At 40.2% G+C, this 14,929-nt stretch overlaps 1 protein-coding gene and 1 non-coding gene across 2 annotated transcripts in view; both read right to left on the bottom strand.

The window, feature by feature from the left end:
• Positions 1-14,929, bottom strand: part of hfm1 (helicase for meiosis 1) — a 53,658-nt gene that overhangs the window by 14,704 nt on the left and 24,025 nt on the right. The window contains exons 16-25 of the mRNA XM_061921093.1: positions 12,926-13,020; positions 12,718-12,851; positions 12,487-12,534; positions 11,334-11,414; positions 7,454-7,545; positions 7,217-7,323; positions 7,093-7,140; positions 6,914-7,011; positions 6,706-6,840; positions 6,543-6,628 (exon numbers count right to left, since the gene is read on the bottom strand). Coding sequence (XP_061777077.1) covers positions 6,543-6,628; positions 6,706-6,840; positions 6,914-7,011; positions 7,093-7,140; positions 7,217-7,323; positions 7,454-7,545; positions 11,334-11,414; positions 12,487-12,534; positions 12,718-12,851; positions 12,926-13,020 — 924 coding nt within the window. The remainder of the gene's footprint in view (positions 1-6,542; positions 6,629-6,705; positions 6,841-6,913; positions 7,012-7,092; positions 7,141-7,216; positions 7,324-7,453; positions 7,546-11,333; positions 11,415-12,486; positions 12,535-12,717; positions 12,852-12,925; positions 13,021-14,929) is intronic.
• trnam-cau (transfer RNA methionine (anticodon CAU)) lies at positions 2,516-2,587 on the bottom strand. The gene has a single exon. It is a non-coding gene; the product is annotated as a tRNA-Met (tRNA).

The raw sequence follows: 14,929 nt of genomic DNA on the forward strand, positions 1-14,929 counted from the left end.
CACAGCAAACAAGAATGACAAACACATTTCGGGAGAACATCCACACTGTAACACAACATAAACGCAACAGAATAAAATATCCAAAATCCCTTGCAGCACTAACTCTTCCCGGACGCAACAATATTCACCCCCCAACTGAAGCCCCCCCGCCCACCTCAACCTCCTCAGCATGTCCCAAATTCCAAGCTGCTGTTTTGAGGCATGTTACAAAAAATAATGCACTTTGTGACCTCAATAATAAATATGGCATTGCCATGTTGGCATTTTTTTTTCATAATTTGAGTTGATTTATTTTGGAAAACCTAATAATAATAATATTTAATAATTAACATATAACGATGTGTTAATTCCACATCTGTATATATCAGTATCGGTAATTAAGAGTTGGACAATATCGGAATATCGGCAAAAAAGCCATTATCGGACATCAATCATCAATCAATGTTCATTTATATAGCCCTAAATCGATAGTGTCTCAGAAACCACAACACAAACCACTACGACATCCTCGGTAGGCCCACATCTCTAGTAAGTACATTTTATTTATAAAACGCTTTTCTAAGATAAAATCACAACGCGCTGTACAAAACATAGGTGAATTAAAACAACAATTCAATTAAAACAATAGGGGCGACATCATAAAAAGGATAAAAAGTGGAGTAAAAATGATAGGTAAAAGGTTAATCAACCAAAAACTTTACTGAAAAGAGAAGTCTTCAAATGTTTAGTATTCTAGGGCTAAAAAAACACAGATGTAATTAATTTGATCACTGTTTTTGCGAAAATAATTGACAGCGTATATTTAAACCGAGTGATTCAATCAAGACGGTAAATAGTAAATCCAAAACATTTCAGTATACAGAAGCATTAGATTAATACGATCGCCCCTCTTGGAAATAATGACTGTGGCAAAATATAGAATCAGCTCCAAATAAGACTGGAAATAGTCCACAAGTGAGAGAAATCGCATTAATGCTGCAGACTAGAAGTGCTGGGATAAGCAAACGGTCCATAGCTGAAATGCACGGTACACACGTGGGGCCAAAAGATTCAATGACATTGAGTCCTGTATAACCAATTCACGACAGAAGACACTTTACACATGCAGCAGGTCGAGCCCGGTCCATCCATCTCCGTTCATCTTCTTCCGCTTATCCGAGGTCGGGTCGCGGGGGCAACAGCCTAAGCAGGGAAACCCAGACTTCCCTTTCCCCAGCCACTTCGTCTAGCTCTTCCCGGGGGATCCCGAGGCGTTCCCAGGCTAGCCGGGAGACATAGTCTTCCCAACGTGTCCTGGGTCTTCCCCGTGGCCTCCTACCGGTTGGACGTGCCCTAAACACCTCCCTAGGGAGGCGTTCGGGTGGCATCCTGACTAGATGCCCGAACCACCTCATCTGGCTCTTCTCCATGTGGAGGAGCAGCGGCTTTACTTTGAGTTCCTCCCGGATGGCAGAGCTTCTCACCCTATCTCTAAGGGAGAGCCCCGCCACACGGCGGAGGAAACTCATTTCGGCCGCTTGTACCCGTGATCTTATCCTTTCGGTCATGACCCAAAGCTCATGACCATAGGTGAGGATGAGAACGTAGATCGACCGGTAAATTGAGAGCTTTGCCTTCCGGCTCAGCTCCTTCTTCACCACAACGGATCGGTAAAACGTCCGCATTACTGAAGACGCCGCACCGATCCGCCTGTCGATCTCACGATCCACTCTTCCCTCACTCGTGAACAAGACTCCTAGGTACTTGAACTCCTCCACTTGGGGCAGGGTCTCCTCCCCAACCCGGAGATGGCACTCCACCCTTTTACGGGCGAGAACCATGGACTCGGACTTGGAGGTGCTGATTCTCATTCCGGTCGCTTCGCACTCGGCTGCAAACTGATCCAGTGAGAGCTGAAGATCCCGGTCAGATGAAGCCATCAGGACCACATCATCTGCAAAAAGCAGAAACCCTAATCCTGCGGTTACCAAACCGGAACCCCTCAACGCCTTGACTGCGCCTAGAAATTCTGTCCATAAAAGTTATGAACAGAATCGGTGACAAAGGACAGCCTTGGCGGAGTCCAACCCTCCCTGGAAATGTGTTCGACTTACTGCCGGCAATGCGGACCAAGCTCTGGCACTGATCGTACAGGGAGCGGACCGCCACAATCAGACAGTCCGATACCCCATACTCTCTGAGCACTCCCCACAGGACTTCCCGAGGGACACGGTCGAATGCCTTCTCCAAGTCCACAAAGCACATGTAGACTGGTTGGGCAAAGCCCGGTCCATTATCCATTAAAGAGAACCAAATTTTGAAAAAAACAGATAAGGGGGGAACTGCGACAAAGTCCAGTACTGTAAGTATGGTTTGAATTCTCAGTAAAAGCAAAACATTAGCAGAGGATGGTTTCGATCCATCGACCTCTGGGTTATGGGCCCAGCACGCTTCCGCTGTGCCACTCTGCTTGAATACAATGCAAACACTGTCCATTCACCTCAGCTCACACACAGCTGCAACATCAGCAAAAAATTAGCAGAGGATGGTTTCGATCCATCGACCTCTGGGTTATGGGCCCAGCACGCTTCCGCTGCGCCACTCTGCTTGAATACAATACAAACACTGTCCATTCACCTCAGCTCACACACAGCTGCAACATCAGCAGAATGCTACACACTATTAAGGACATGCCACCACACTTGCACCTCATTTGTCATAAACTTCTCTTGTTTTCATTATCCATGCAACAGCTATTTTTATATACAGTGTTCCCTCATTTAACGCGGAGATTACGTTCCAAAAAATACCCGCTTTAAGTAAAATCCGTGTACTAGAAGTTGATTTCGTTTTCTAAATGTTTACCGTCATGTGTTTTCGTTCATTATATTTTTTTCATTTACACTATATGTTTTTTCATTTACAGGATTTTTTATTATTGTTTTAATATTAAATTTACAGACGACACCACAGTAGTGGGACTCATTTCTGGGAGGGATGAGTCTGCCTATAGAAATGAAGTGGAGCCGCTGACCGGGTGGTGCAGGGAAAACAACCTGGTCCTTAACACCACCAAGACGAAGGAGCTGATCATGGATTTTCCGGAAGAAAAAAAAACATCCAACCACTGTACATCAATGGGGACTATGTGGAAATGGTCTCTAAATTCAGGTTTCTGGGGATCCAGATCAAGGTAGACCTGTCGTGGAGTGCGAACACCTCAGTGACCATCAAAAAGGTACAGCGGAGACTTCACTTTCTAAGACTCCTCAAAAAGAACCACCTGTCACAAAAAATGCTTGTGTCCTTCTATCGCTGCTCAATAGAGTGTGCTGACATACTACATGTGTGTATGGTATGCCAGCTGCACGGCGGCAGAGAAAAACGCACTTCAGAGGGTCATAAAAACTGCCATGAAGATCACTAGCTGCCCTCTCCCCTCCTTACATGAACTTTACAGTGCCAGGTGCCTCAAAAAGGCTCAAAACATCATAAGGGACCCATCTCACCCTGGACGTAAACTTTTTGAACTGCTGCCCTCAAGCAGGAGATACAGGAAAATAAAACAGATTTAAGAACACCTTTTACCCGAGAGCAATAGTATCGCTTGGTATTTTTATCTATGTTTTTATGTGCTATTATGAATTTGCACTAAAATAATTTTGCTTACAATTTTGTTGTACAATGTACAATGACAATAAAGATATATTCTATTCTTTTCTTTATTTTTATTTACTGTGCATGTTTTTTCATTTACAGGTTGTTTTTTTAACTATGTTTTTTTGTTTACAGTACTGTACAGTATATGTTTTTTCGTTTCTTATATATATATTTGAAGTCTGGAAAACCCCTAACCACACACTTTGTAAACTTTTCTTTGTTGATTGATTGATTGAAACTTTTATCAGTAGATTGCACAGTACAGTACATATGCCGTACAGTTGACCACTAAATGGTAACACCCGAATAAGTTTTTCAACTTGTTTAAGTCGGGGTCCACGTTAATCAGAAACAATTCTTGCTTTTCTTTTACTGTGAAACAGAAATTGGTGGAGACAACCTTTTTACCTGTTATTGACTGCAGAGATGTGTTGTACATGAATGCTACTGCTGGTTGTCTCCACAAGCTGGATAGTGTGTACCTCGGGGCACTGAGATTAATCACCGACTGTGCTCCCCTTACTCACCATTATGTGTTATGCTCAATGGTTAACTGGATATCTTTATGTGCTCGACGCCTCAAGCATTGGTATGTGTTCATCTACAAAACCATTCTGAGTATCACTCCATCTTATCTATCTTGTCTTTTAACAAAGAGACAAGGACGTCACAATCTTCGTTCAATTAATGTTCTGCAATTTGTCGTCCCCAAAGTGAGAACTGAACTGGGCAAGAAAGCATTTAGGTTTTCAGCACCGAAGGCTTGGAATAACCTACAATTGAATATTCAACTTCAAACCCTTGTTACATTAAATAAGTTCAAAGCTTCTGTGAAAGGATTGCAGTCTACCTTGTCTGTATGCGCATGTGTCATGTGAACAAGTTTTAATGTTGTAAATTTGATGTATTAGGTGTTGTTTACTGTTTTTAATGTAACCTTGCTGCTGCCCTCTTGGCCAGGTCTCCCTTGGAAAAGAGATATTTGATGTCAATGGGATATTTACCTGGTTAAATAAAGACTAAATAAATAAATATTAAATTAATGATAAAGAGAGACATTCTCAGACAGGTTTGAACATTTTCCCAAACTTCTCTCGTTTAAACAATCTCAAAATCCAAACCTTCTTGGATTAAAAAAAACAACTACAGTACAGAACTGTGTTAAAGAATGAAACCAAGTTAAAAAAAAGTACCATTGATTGTCACAAGTACACTCAGTGTGGTGAAATTTGTCCTCTGCATTTGACCCATCCCCTTGATCACCCCCTGGGAGGTGAGGTGAGCAGTGGGCAGCAGCGGTGCCGCGCCCGGGAATAATTTTTGGTGATTTAACCCCCAATTCCAACCCTTGATGCTAAGTGCCAAGCAGGTAGGTAATGGGTCCCATTTTTATAGTCTTTGGTATGACTCGGCCAGGGTTTGAACTAACAACCAAACATCAAAACCTGTTTTTTAGGGCTCTGGGATCTTTTTTTTTTAACCTTATAAATAGAATCAGAATCAGAATCTGGTTTATTGGGCCAAGTACCGTATTTTTCAAAGTATAAGTCACAGTTTTTTTCATAGTTTGGCCAGGGGTGCGACTTATACTCAAGAGCAACTTATGTGTGAAATTATTAACACATTACCGTAAAATATCAAATAATATTATTTAGCTCATTCACGTAAGAGACTAGACGTATAAGATTTCATGGGATTTAGCGATTAGGAGTGACAGTTTGTTTGATAAAGGTATAGCATGTTCTATATGTTATAGTTATTTGAATGACTCTTACCATAATATGTTAGGTTAACATACCAGGCACCTTCTCAGTTGGTTATTTATGCGTCATATAAATTACACTTATTCAGCCTGTTGTTCATTATTCTTTATTTATTTTAAATTGCCTTTCAAATGTCTATTCTTGGTGTTGGGTTTTATCAAATACATTTCCTCAAAAAATGCGACTTATACTCCAATGCGGCTTATGTATGTTATTTTCCCCTCTTTATTATGCATTTTCAGCAGGTGCGACTTATACTCCGAAAAATAAGGTATACTTGCATTTACAAGGAATTTGTCTTCGGCAGTTTTTAGCTTTCTAATCCCTGGGTGTCAAACTCTGGCCCGGGGTGTAATTTCATTTGGCCCTTGAGGCAGTGTTAAATTACCATTAGAGCTGGCCCGCCGGTATTATACAGCGGCGATGACGCTGTGTAACACCGCATTCATCGCTAATACTCATACTTCCCAACCCTCCCAATTTTCCCAGGAGACTCACGTTTTTTCAGTGCCCCTCCAGAAAATCTCCCGGGTCAACCATTCTCCCGAATTTCTTCCGATTTCCACCCAGACAAAATTATTGGGGGCGGGCCTTAAAGGCACTACCTTTAGCGTCCTCTACAACCTGTCGTCACGTCCGCTTTTCCTCCATACAAACAGCGTTCCGGCCTAGTCACGTAATATATGCGGCTTTCACACACACAAGTGAATGCAATGTATACTTGGTCAACAGCCATACAGGTCACACTGAGGGTGGCCGTATAAACAACTTTAACACTGTTACAAATATGCGCCACACTGTGAACCCACACCAAACAAGAATAACAAACACATTTCGGGAGAACATCCGCACATTAACACAACATTAACACAACAGAACAAATACCCAGAAAACCCCTTGCAGCACTAACTCTTACGGGACGCTACAATATACACCCCCGCTACCACCAAGCCCCGCCCACCTCAACCCCATCCATCTCCCGAATTCGGAGGTCTCAAGATTGGCAAGTATGTCTTGAGGAAGGCAAGAAAAATACATTTTCATTGGGGAATTTGATTCCGTGTTATAAATAAAAAAAATCTGAGAAAAAATGGTAGAGCAATATATTGTATTTTTGTGGTGCTGTTAAAAGAGACTGACCAGCTCGATCTCTCTTGGATTGGTTTGCTCGATCTTGCTGAATGTGGTGAGTCCAGCGTTCACCATTGCCGTTGAAAGCATCTGACCTAAAATCAGCGGGAAAGTCTTATCATTAAATCTTCACCGTTGACTGATGTTTTGCATGTTTTGACATCCTCCCCACCTATCTTGTCAAGCTGTTTTGAAACCATCGGCGAATTCTCCCAGAGCTTGGCTCTGAAACATTTGGCCAGAATCAGAGAGTTCAGCAAAGCATTGAACCCGATCTTGGAATGCTCACTCAGGAATTCAAAAAGACCTGATGAGAGTCCAAACACAATCAACGTGAGCGTATGTTTCCACAGCCCAGACTCAGTTGTGGTTCGACATACACTTGCTTATGCGCATTCCAGTCCTGAAGATTTTTGCCGTGTCCTGTGTGAGGCTAAACTCTTGAAGTGGGATGCAACCCAGCTGAGCTTGAATTAAGCTGCGAAGAAAAAAAAAGCGTAGGTTATATTAAAAATGAACAAGAAGACATATTTTTTTCACTGAAAAGAAACCCACCTACCAATTCACTTTCATATCACTGGTTTTAATCTTTCCTTCCATCGGAAACCTGGAAAATACATTCGGGATGTGGGTTTCTTTGCACAAGGCACCCAAAAGTAACTTTTAGATGATAAGAGTCTGACCTGATAGTAACCCTGTTCTTGTCATAGTTCAGCATATTCAAGGATCTCTTCTCATTCACCCTCAACTGGATGTCACTGAACTCTCTGCTCTTTGACACCAGATCAATCTGTATAGAAAGACATTTATGTTCCCAGTGCAATACTGCTCAACAAGCCCGGGTAACCTCGTTGACATGCATGAGCTAAGTGGTATTATGACAATGACAATAAAGGAATTATTTGATTGATTGAACTTACCAGGTCAGACAGGTTCTCAGTGCCAGACACTTTTCTGAACTGCTGCATGGTGTCAAAGGCAACATAAAACCTTGCCATCAGCCTGCCAGCCTCTGGGAAAACATACGAACAAACAGGAGTATCCTGGAAGCACATACCTCCTAACAATTGTCAATTGCAAAAAGGATTAAATCAGGTGTGTCTAAAGTGGTGGCCCGGGGGGGCAATTTGCAGCTCCAGTTCATTTTCTAATGGCCCGCGGCACATTCTAAAAATACTATTTTAAAAAAACCATTAAAAAGCGGAACAAAAGAGAACATTATTTTTTGTTTGTTTAACTGTCACTGCTCAAAAAGTATTAATAAATTAAAGAGAATGGTGTTATGAATTATTGACCTACTCCAAGCTCCAATTACTTCACATCAGATATTACACATTGGAATATTTTTTATGGAAAATATTGCACACTGTGTTTTTGCCATATAAAAAACACTGTTTTTTGGACAATATGTCACGGGTTGCGGCGCACTTGCTGCTCGGAGTTGCCACTTCGTGGATGCACAACGACCAGTCAGCAGGATTGCAGGTAGACTTGTTTTTAATATAATAAAACAAAAGAACACTGACACAAAAATGGAAAAATTAAGCGCGTGCCTACGCACGGGAAGCTAATGCTAAACTTAGCTGGAGACAAAAAGTACAAAAATATAACGTGCTGACCGCACGCGAAGCTAAGGCGGAACTTAGCACATGGAAAGACATAGAACAGAATACATAACGTGACTTGTTGCGTGAAGCAAACAATGGACTAAGGATGAACTAAGGAATAACGCAGGCTTATATACTCAAACAATAATTAGAACACAGGTGTGCCTGACGCCATAGCAGGTGAACAAATGACGAAACCATGGAAACGAGACAAAACAGGAAGTGCACAAAAAGAATCTACCGAGTCTAGAACTAAACATCATTAGAACCTATAAACGACAAAACAATAAACGATCCGCATAGCGGACCGTGACACAATAAGAGCATAAAAAAAAAATATATATATATATACCGTATTTTTCGGAGTATAAGTCGCTCCGGAGTATATGTCGCACCTGCCGAAAATGCATAATAAAAAAGGAAAATAACATATAAGTCGCACTGGAGTATAAGTCGCATTTTTGGGAGGAAATTTATTTGATAAAACCCAACACCAAGAATAGACATTTGAAAGGCAATTTAAAATAAATAAAGAATAGTGAACAACAGGCTGAATAAGTGTACGTTATATGAGGCATAAATAACCAACTGAGAAGGTGCCTGGTATGTTAAAGCAACATATTATGGTAAGAGTCATTCAAATAACTATAACATATAGAACATGCAATACGTTTACCAAACAATCTGTCACTCCTAATCGCTAAATCTTATGAAATCTTATACGTCTAGTCTCTTACGTGAATGAGCTAAATAATATTACTTGATATTTTGCGGTAACGTGTTAATAATTTCACACATAAGTCGCTCCTGAGTATAAATCGCACCCCCGGCCAAACTATGAAAAATACTGCGACTTGTAGTCCGAAAAATACGGTAATAATACAAACTGAACAATGTCACAACTGAAGTTGATGGAGACTAGAAGCCTTGAAAGTGAAAAAAAAAATATGTAGGATCTATTTTCAACACTTTAACTAGTGAATTTTGTTTTTTTAACTGTCATTTCTCAAAAAGTAATAATGAATTAAAGACAATTGTGTTACACTGGGGCAAAAAAGTATTCAGTCAGCCACCGATTATGCAAATTCTTCCACTTAAAATGATGACACAGGTCTGTAATTTTCATCATAGGTACACTTCAACTGTGAGAGACAGAATGTGAAAAAAAAATCCAGGAATTCACATTGTAGAAATTTTAAATAATTTATTTGTAAATTATGCTGGAAAATAAGTATTTGGTCAACCATTCAAAGCTCTCACTGATGGAAGGAGGTTTTGGCTCAAAATCTCACGATACATGGTCCCATTCATTCTTTCCTTAACACGGATCAATCGCCCTGTCCCCTTAGCAGAAAAACAGCCCCAAAGCATAATGTTTCCACCCCCATGTAGGTATGGTGTTCTTGAGATGCAACTCAGTATTCTTCTCCACATGACATTCTCCCAATCCTCTGCTGTATCATCCAAGTATCCATTTTGGTATAAACTCAACTCGTCGTGTTTGGAGGAAGAAGAATATTGAGTTGCATCCCAAGAACAGTTTGTCTGTGTTAGCACTCATAGTAACAATATCACTAATACTTGTTAATATTCAAGCCACCAAATGTAAATGGAATATTGTTGGCGGTTTTTGAAAGATTATTTATTTGATTTTATGGGAGGAATAGTGAAACTCCCATTGGCTCTGCTGTAAGCAGACTTTTATTTACCTCTATTTAATTTTTCATAATGATTGTAAAAGACAGGCAAAATTCTAAAAAAAGCTCAGTTCCCCTAAAGTGCATTACTTTTGTAATTTTTTTTTAACCAGTTCAAAACATGGTGTGGCATCATTAATTACCAAAATTGTGGTCATGATCGCTTCAGGAAAAAGAGGATTTGGCGAGACCTGTCTCGATTACAGCGTGAAAGTATTGCCTAAGGAACTAAGGCTGGTGAGCTAATAAACGACTATGAATAGCCTGAATAGCAGCCGTGAGAATATCAAACATAACTTTTAACGCCATCACCTGGCACATGTTGGTGTGTTCACAGCATTTTCTCACTGGTAAGTTTGAATCAAAGCAATTAGTAGGATGTTAGTGTTAGCCAACCTAATTGGGGACGACAGACAACATACAGTATTTTGGACAAAAGCATTGTGTCTATTTAGTTTTACTCTTGGGTAAGCAAAAAAAATGAATGAGTAGTACTTTCAAAACAGTAACACAATGATAAAATAATTTAAATGCAATAACAGGCTTGTTTTTTGGGGGGAAACCTTATGAAATGAGGCTGGGCACACATCTCAAACACACAGGAGATAAAAGTGCAATTTAAAAGGAGGACACTGAGCCTTGACAGACGTTGCGTTCAGAAATTCTCTGTTGATGAAATATATACACGTTTGACTTGGACAATGGCGGCAGCTAACTTAAATCTCTTGTACATCGTATGTGCTTGTGTGGATAATTTCCATCAATGGAACTTAATTTTTCCAGGTAGCGAGCCTTTTGAACAAGGTTCAATTTGTTTCAGTGCGGCCCCTTGATTTTTTTACATTTTCTACGATCCATGTGAATCCAGGTTAGAATAGAATAGAAAGTACATTATTGCAATTCAGCACCACAGTTTGCTCACAAAAAAAAACTTAAGTATTTTTTACATGTGAATAATATAAATACAGTCTATAATACAGCATTATTCACATGTGAATAATACAAATAGAGTCTATTACACAGCATCATTCACCTGTGAATAATATAAATACTAGAAATGCCGATAAATGCTTTAAAATGTAATATTGAAAATGATTGGTATCGGTTTCAAAAAGTAAAATTTATGACAAAAACGCCGCTGTACGGAGTGGTACACGGACGTAGGGAGAAGTACATAGCGCCAATAAACCTTAAAGGCATTGCCTTTGCGTGCCGGCCCAATCACATAATATCTATGACTTTTCACACACACAAGTGAATGAAAGGCATACTTGATCAACAGCCATACAGGTCACACTGAAGGTGGCCGTGTAAACAACTTTAACACTGTTACAAACTGCGCAACACCACATTCAGTGGCATCCAAAACCTGCAGCCTCGCGTCCAAATGCATGAACCTCATGATTTGACACTTTTGTACCGTTTAACACAAGTATCCCAACTTGTAACCACGTTTAAGGGTCAGAAAAGAGAAATTTCCTCATAGTTATCTCTACCTGTCGGTTTAATGTTGACATCTTCATCCATAGTGATCAAGCCAATAGTGGACAGAGAGTTGAGATTCTTCAGACAGAGTTCTACAAAAGGAGAGAATACATTGATTTTAAACTCTATAGAGCAGACCTGGGCAAATTAAGGCCCGTTAAGCTTTTCAATCTGGCCCCCTGGACATTCCCAAATATGTTTTTTAGATGTTTAAGATGGAAAGTGTTGCTGTCATTATGATGTGCAGTGATGTTTTCTAATGACCGCAAGTCTTAAACTATACTTAAGTCTTTCAATGCTAGGAATCTGCATCATATACTAGTTACTATGGTCATCTAATTAGTTACTATGGTCATCTAATTATATACTATGGTCATCTAATTAGTCACTATGGTCATCTAAACACATTGAGTGTTTCCAGAGTCTGAATTGCGGGTGTCAGGGACAGACGTGGAAGGAGATTTTTATAACAAAGTTGTAAAGCTTAGTGATGTATCGGATAATTCAGATTGTAGGTTTTTTTGGGGTTTTTTACCCATCACGTTCATATTAATTGTTTGTTGCATTATTGTTGGGTTTCGATTGATTGTAAAATATGTGGATGGGTAGGGGGGAGGGTGACCTTCACATGTTGTCAATATTCAGTGTTTTATCCTTCATAGTTAATATTGTAAGCTTCTTTATTTTCAAGTACAGTCTGGGTGTCTCATTCAGTGAAAAAAAAAAAATTATATTCTGTTTTTTAAGGCGGTCTGTCCTGACGTTTTTAAGCATTCAATTAGACATTAGTGTGAAGTGAAGTGAATTATATTTATGTAGCGCTTTTCTGTAGTGACTCAAAGCGCTGTACATAGTGAAACCCAATATCTAAGTTACATTTAAACCAGTGTGGGTGGCACTGGGAGCAGGTGGGTAAAGTGTCTTGCCCGAGGACACAACGGCAGTGACTAGGATGGCGGAAGTGGGGATCGGACCAGGAACTATCAAGTTCCTGGCACGGCCACAGAGCTATACCGCCCCTTGTGAGGTTTTGTATTAGTGTTCCCGCCCCCAGACGCCTTTTTTTCTCTAAATTTGGCCCCCAAATTAAAATAATTGCCCAGGCCTGCTATAGAAAGTAGTGCGATAAAACATTCCTGATTTTCAAACAAAGTAAAAGCCCACCTAGAAGTTTTGCTTCAATTCCACATCTGTCTAAGTCAGCAGAGAAGCCTGAAATGAGAATTAAGGTGCACGATACATCACATACACTTGCTTTTTTTTTGCATACATTTGTATCGTAGCGAAACTTTAAACATGTTCAAAATAAACCTAACCTAAGATTTAGTTATTCAAGGCTACATATTATTCAACAACTTTAAAAATCCCCAGACACTTTGCGTTTATAATGCTGACCATAATATGTTGGATTCTTCAGTGCTCGGATGTAGAGGAAGGTGGAGCGTATCCAGTCCAGGGCCATGTTGACGTCACAGATGGTTTGCAGAACTATCTCAGCGTTGAGGTGCTCCACCAGATGACTGTGCAAACTGTCACAAATCACCTTTAGCACGAGATGTAGTTCCGTCACTTGTAGCACTTTAGTCAAGAGTGGAGGCAACACCTGCTTTCGATAGTTTCCACCCCGTTCATCACTTTCAAATACTTGTCTTTGGTTTGCATCTTGGTCATGATTACTGCTGTGGCCGACGTGTCAAACTTTAGCAACAGAAAGATGAAGTATTGAGAAGCAGGGTTGTAGTGTGATGAATATCTGAACAGATCAGTGGAAAGGCCGTGCGTTTCCCACGTAGGCCTTCGGTGATGTCCGACTTCTGTGAGTACCTCTCAAAATACCATCATTTATGTCACCACATCACCATTGCTGGAGAAATACTATACGGGAACACATTTACGCCCTACTGGGCAATTAATTTTTACCATGAATTGACAAAGGTGGGTAGTAACGCGCTACATTTACTCCGTTACACCTACTTGAGTAACTTTTGGGATAAATTGTACTTTTAAGGGTAGTTTTAATGCAACATACTTTTACCTGAGTATATTTATAGAGAAGAAACACTACTTTTATTCCGTTCCATTTATCTACATTCAGCTCGCTACTCGCTACTGATTTTTATCGATCTCTTAATGCACGCTTTGTTTGTTTTGGTTTGACAGACGGACCTTAAAAGTAGGATCTACCGCATGCCTGTGTTTCACCAATCAGATGCAGTCACTGGTGACCTTTGACGCCGTTTCACCAATCAAATGCAGTCACTGGTGACGTTTGACGCCGTTTCACCAATCAAATGCAGTCACTGGTGACGTTTGACGCCGTTTCACCAATCAAATACAGTCACTGGTGACGTTTGACTCCGTTTCACCAATCAAATACAGTTACTGGTGACGTTTGACTCCGTTTCACCAATCAAATGCAGTCACTGGTGAGGTTTGACAACGTTTCACCAATCAAACAGAGCCAGGCGGTCCCATGATTAACTGCACATAAGGTTTCAGCGGCAAACAACAACAAACTTAAGCTTACATGAACTCAACGTCAAATTTGAGGAAGCACGTCGCAGTAAGTAACGTTAATAGATATTTTGGCTGTGACTGTAGGCTGATGTTAGCTTCCCTGCTATGAATCACTGTCAAATGCACATCGTGTGGGGACATTTATTCACGCACTGCAGCCTCATAGACACACACACACAAACACACACACACACACGCATGCATGCATAGAAACACCAATCAGAAGTGCACAGTGTGTTCCCAGGTGCAGCCCACACCTATCAGTTTATGGTTTGCGTAAAGGCTAACTTGTTATTTTCCTTTGTAATCTCAGCCTACTGAGCCTATGGTGCTGTTAAGTTATTGTAGCTCAATTTGCCTTATTTTTTTAATGTTAATGTATTATTATTTAATATACATCATTGTTTTAGTTGCTTAAGAGATATTGCTGGCTCTGGCTATTTTTATGTTTTTGTGCATTATTTGTTGCCATCATCATTAAACGAACAGGTTACTCATCAGTTACTCAGTACTTGAGTCGTTTTTTCACAACATACTTTTTGCTTTTACTCAAGTAAATATTTGGGTGACTACTCCTTACTTTTACTTGAGTAATAAATCTCTAAAGTAACAGTACTCTTCCCTGAGTACAATTTCTGGGTACTCTACCCACCTCTCTGAATTGATTTACGGGGACCCCGACTTAAACAAGTTGAAAAACTTATTGGGGTGTTACCATTCAGTGGTCAATTGTACAGAATATGAACTGTACTGGGCAATCTACTAATAAAGGTTTCAATCAATCAATCGAATCACATCAACAGTGTAGAAAATGGGTTATTTTCTGTCACACTCAAAAATCAATTAAAACACATCAGCTATTAAAACATATCTCATGTGGTACTGTCAAAATCAAAATTGCAAAAAAAGATATTAAGAGTAAAAAAATATATATTTGAACTCACAATTTGTAGCACCTATTCAACACCATATAAGCCAGTGGTACCCCTCGTCGTCGGCTTATTCGAGTGGAAATGGCGGCCATTTCCCCATTTCATCGCCAGAACAGCTGAGCTAGCTTCCCGGGTCGGCCAAGATCGTCTCACAAGAT

Source organism: Nerophis ophidion, linkage group LG14, assembly GCF_033978795.1.
Source record: "Nerophis ophidion isolate RoL-2023_Sa linkage group LG14, RoL_Noph_v1.0, whole genome shotgun sequence".
NCBI classification, from domain to species: Eukaryota; Metazoa; Chordata; class Actinopteri; order Syngnathiformes; family Syngnathidae; genus Nerophis; species Nerophis ophidion.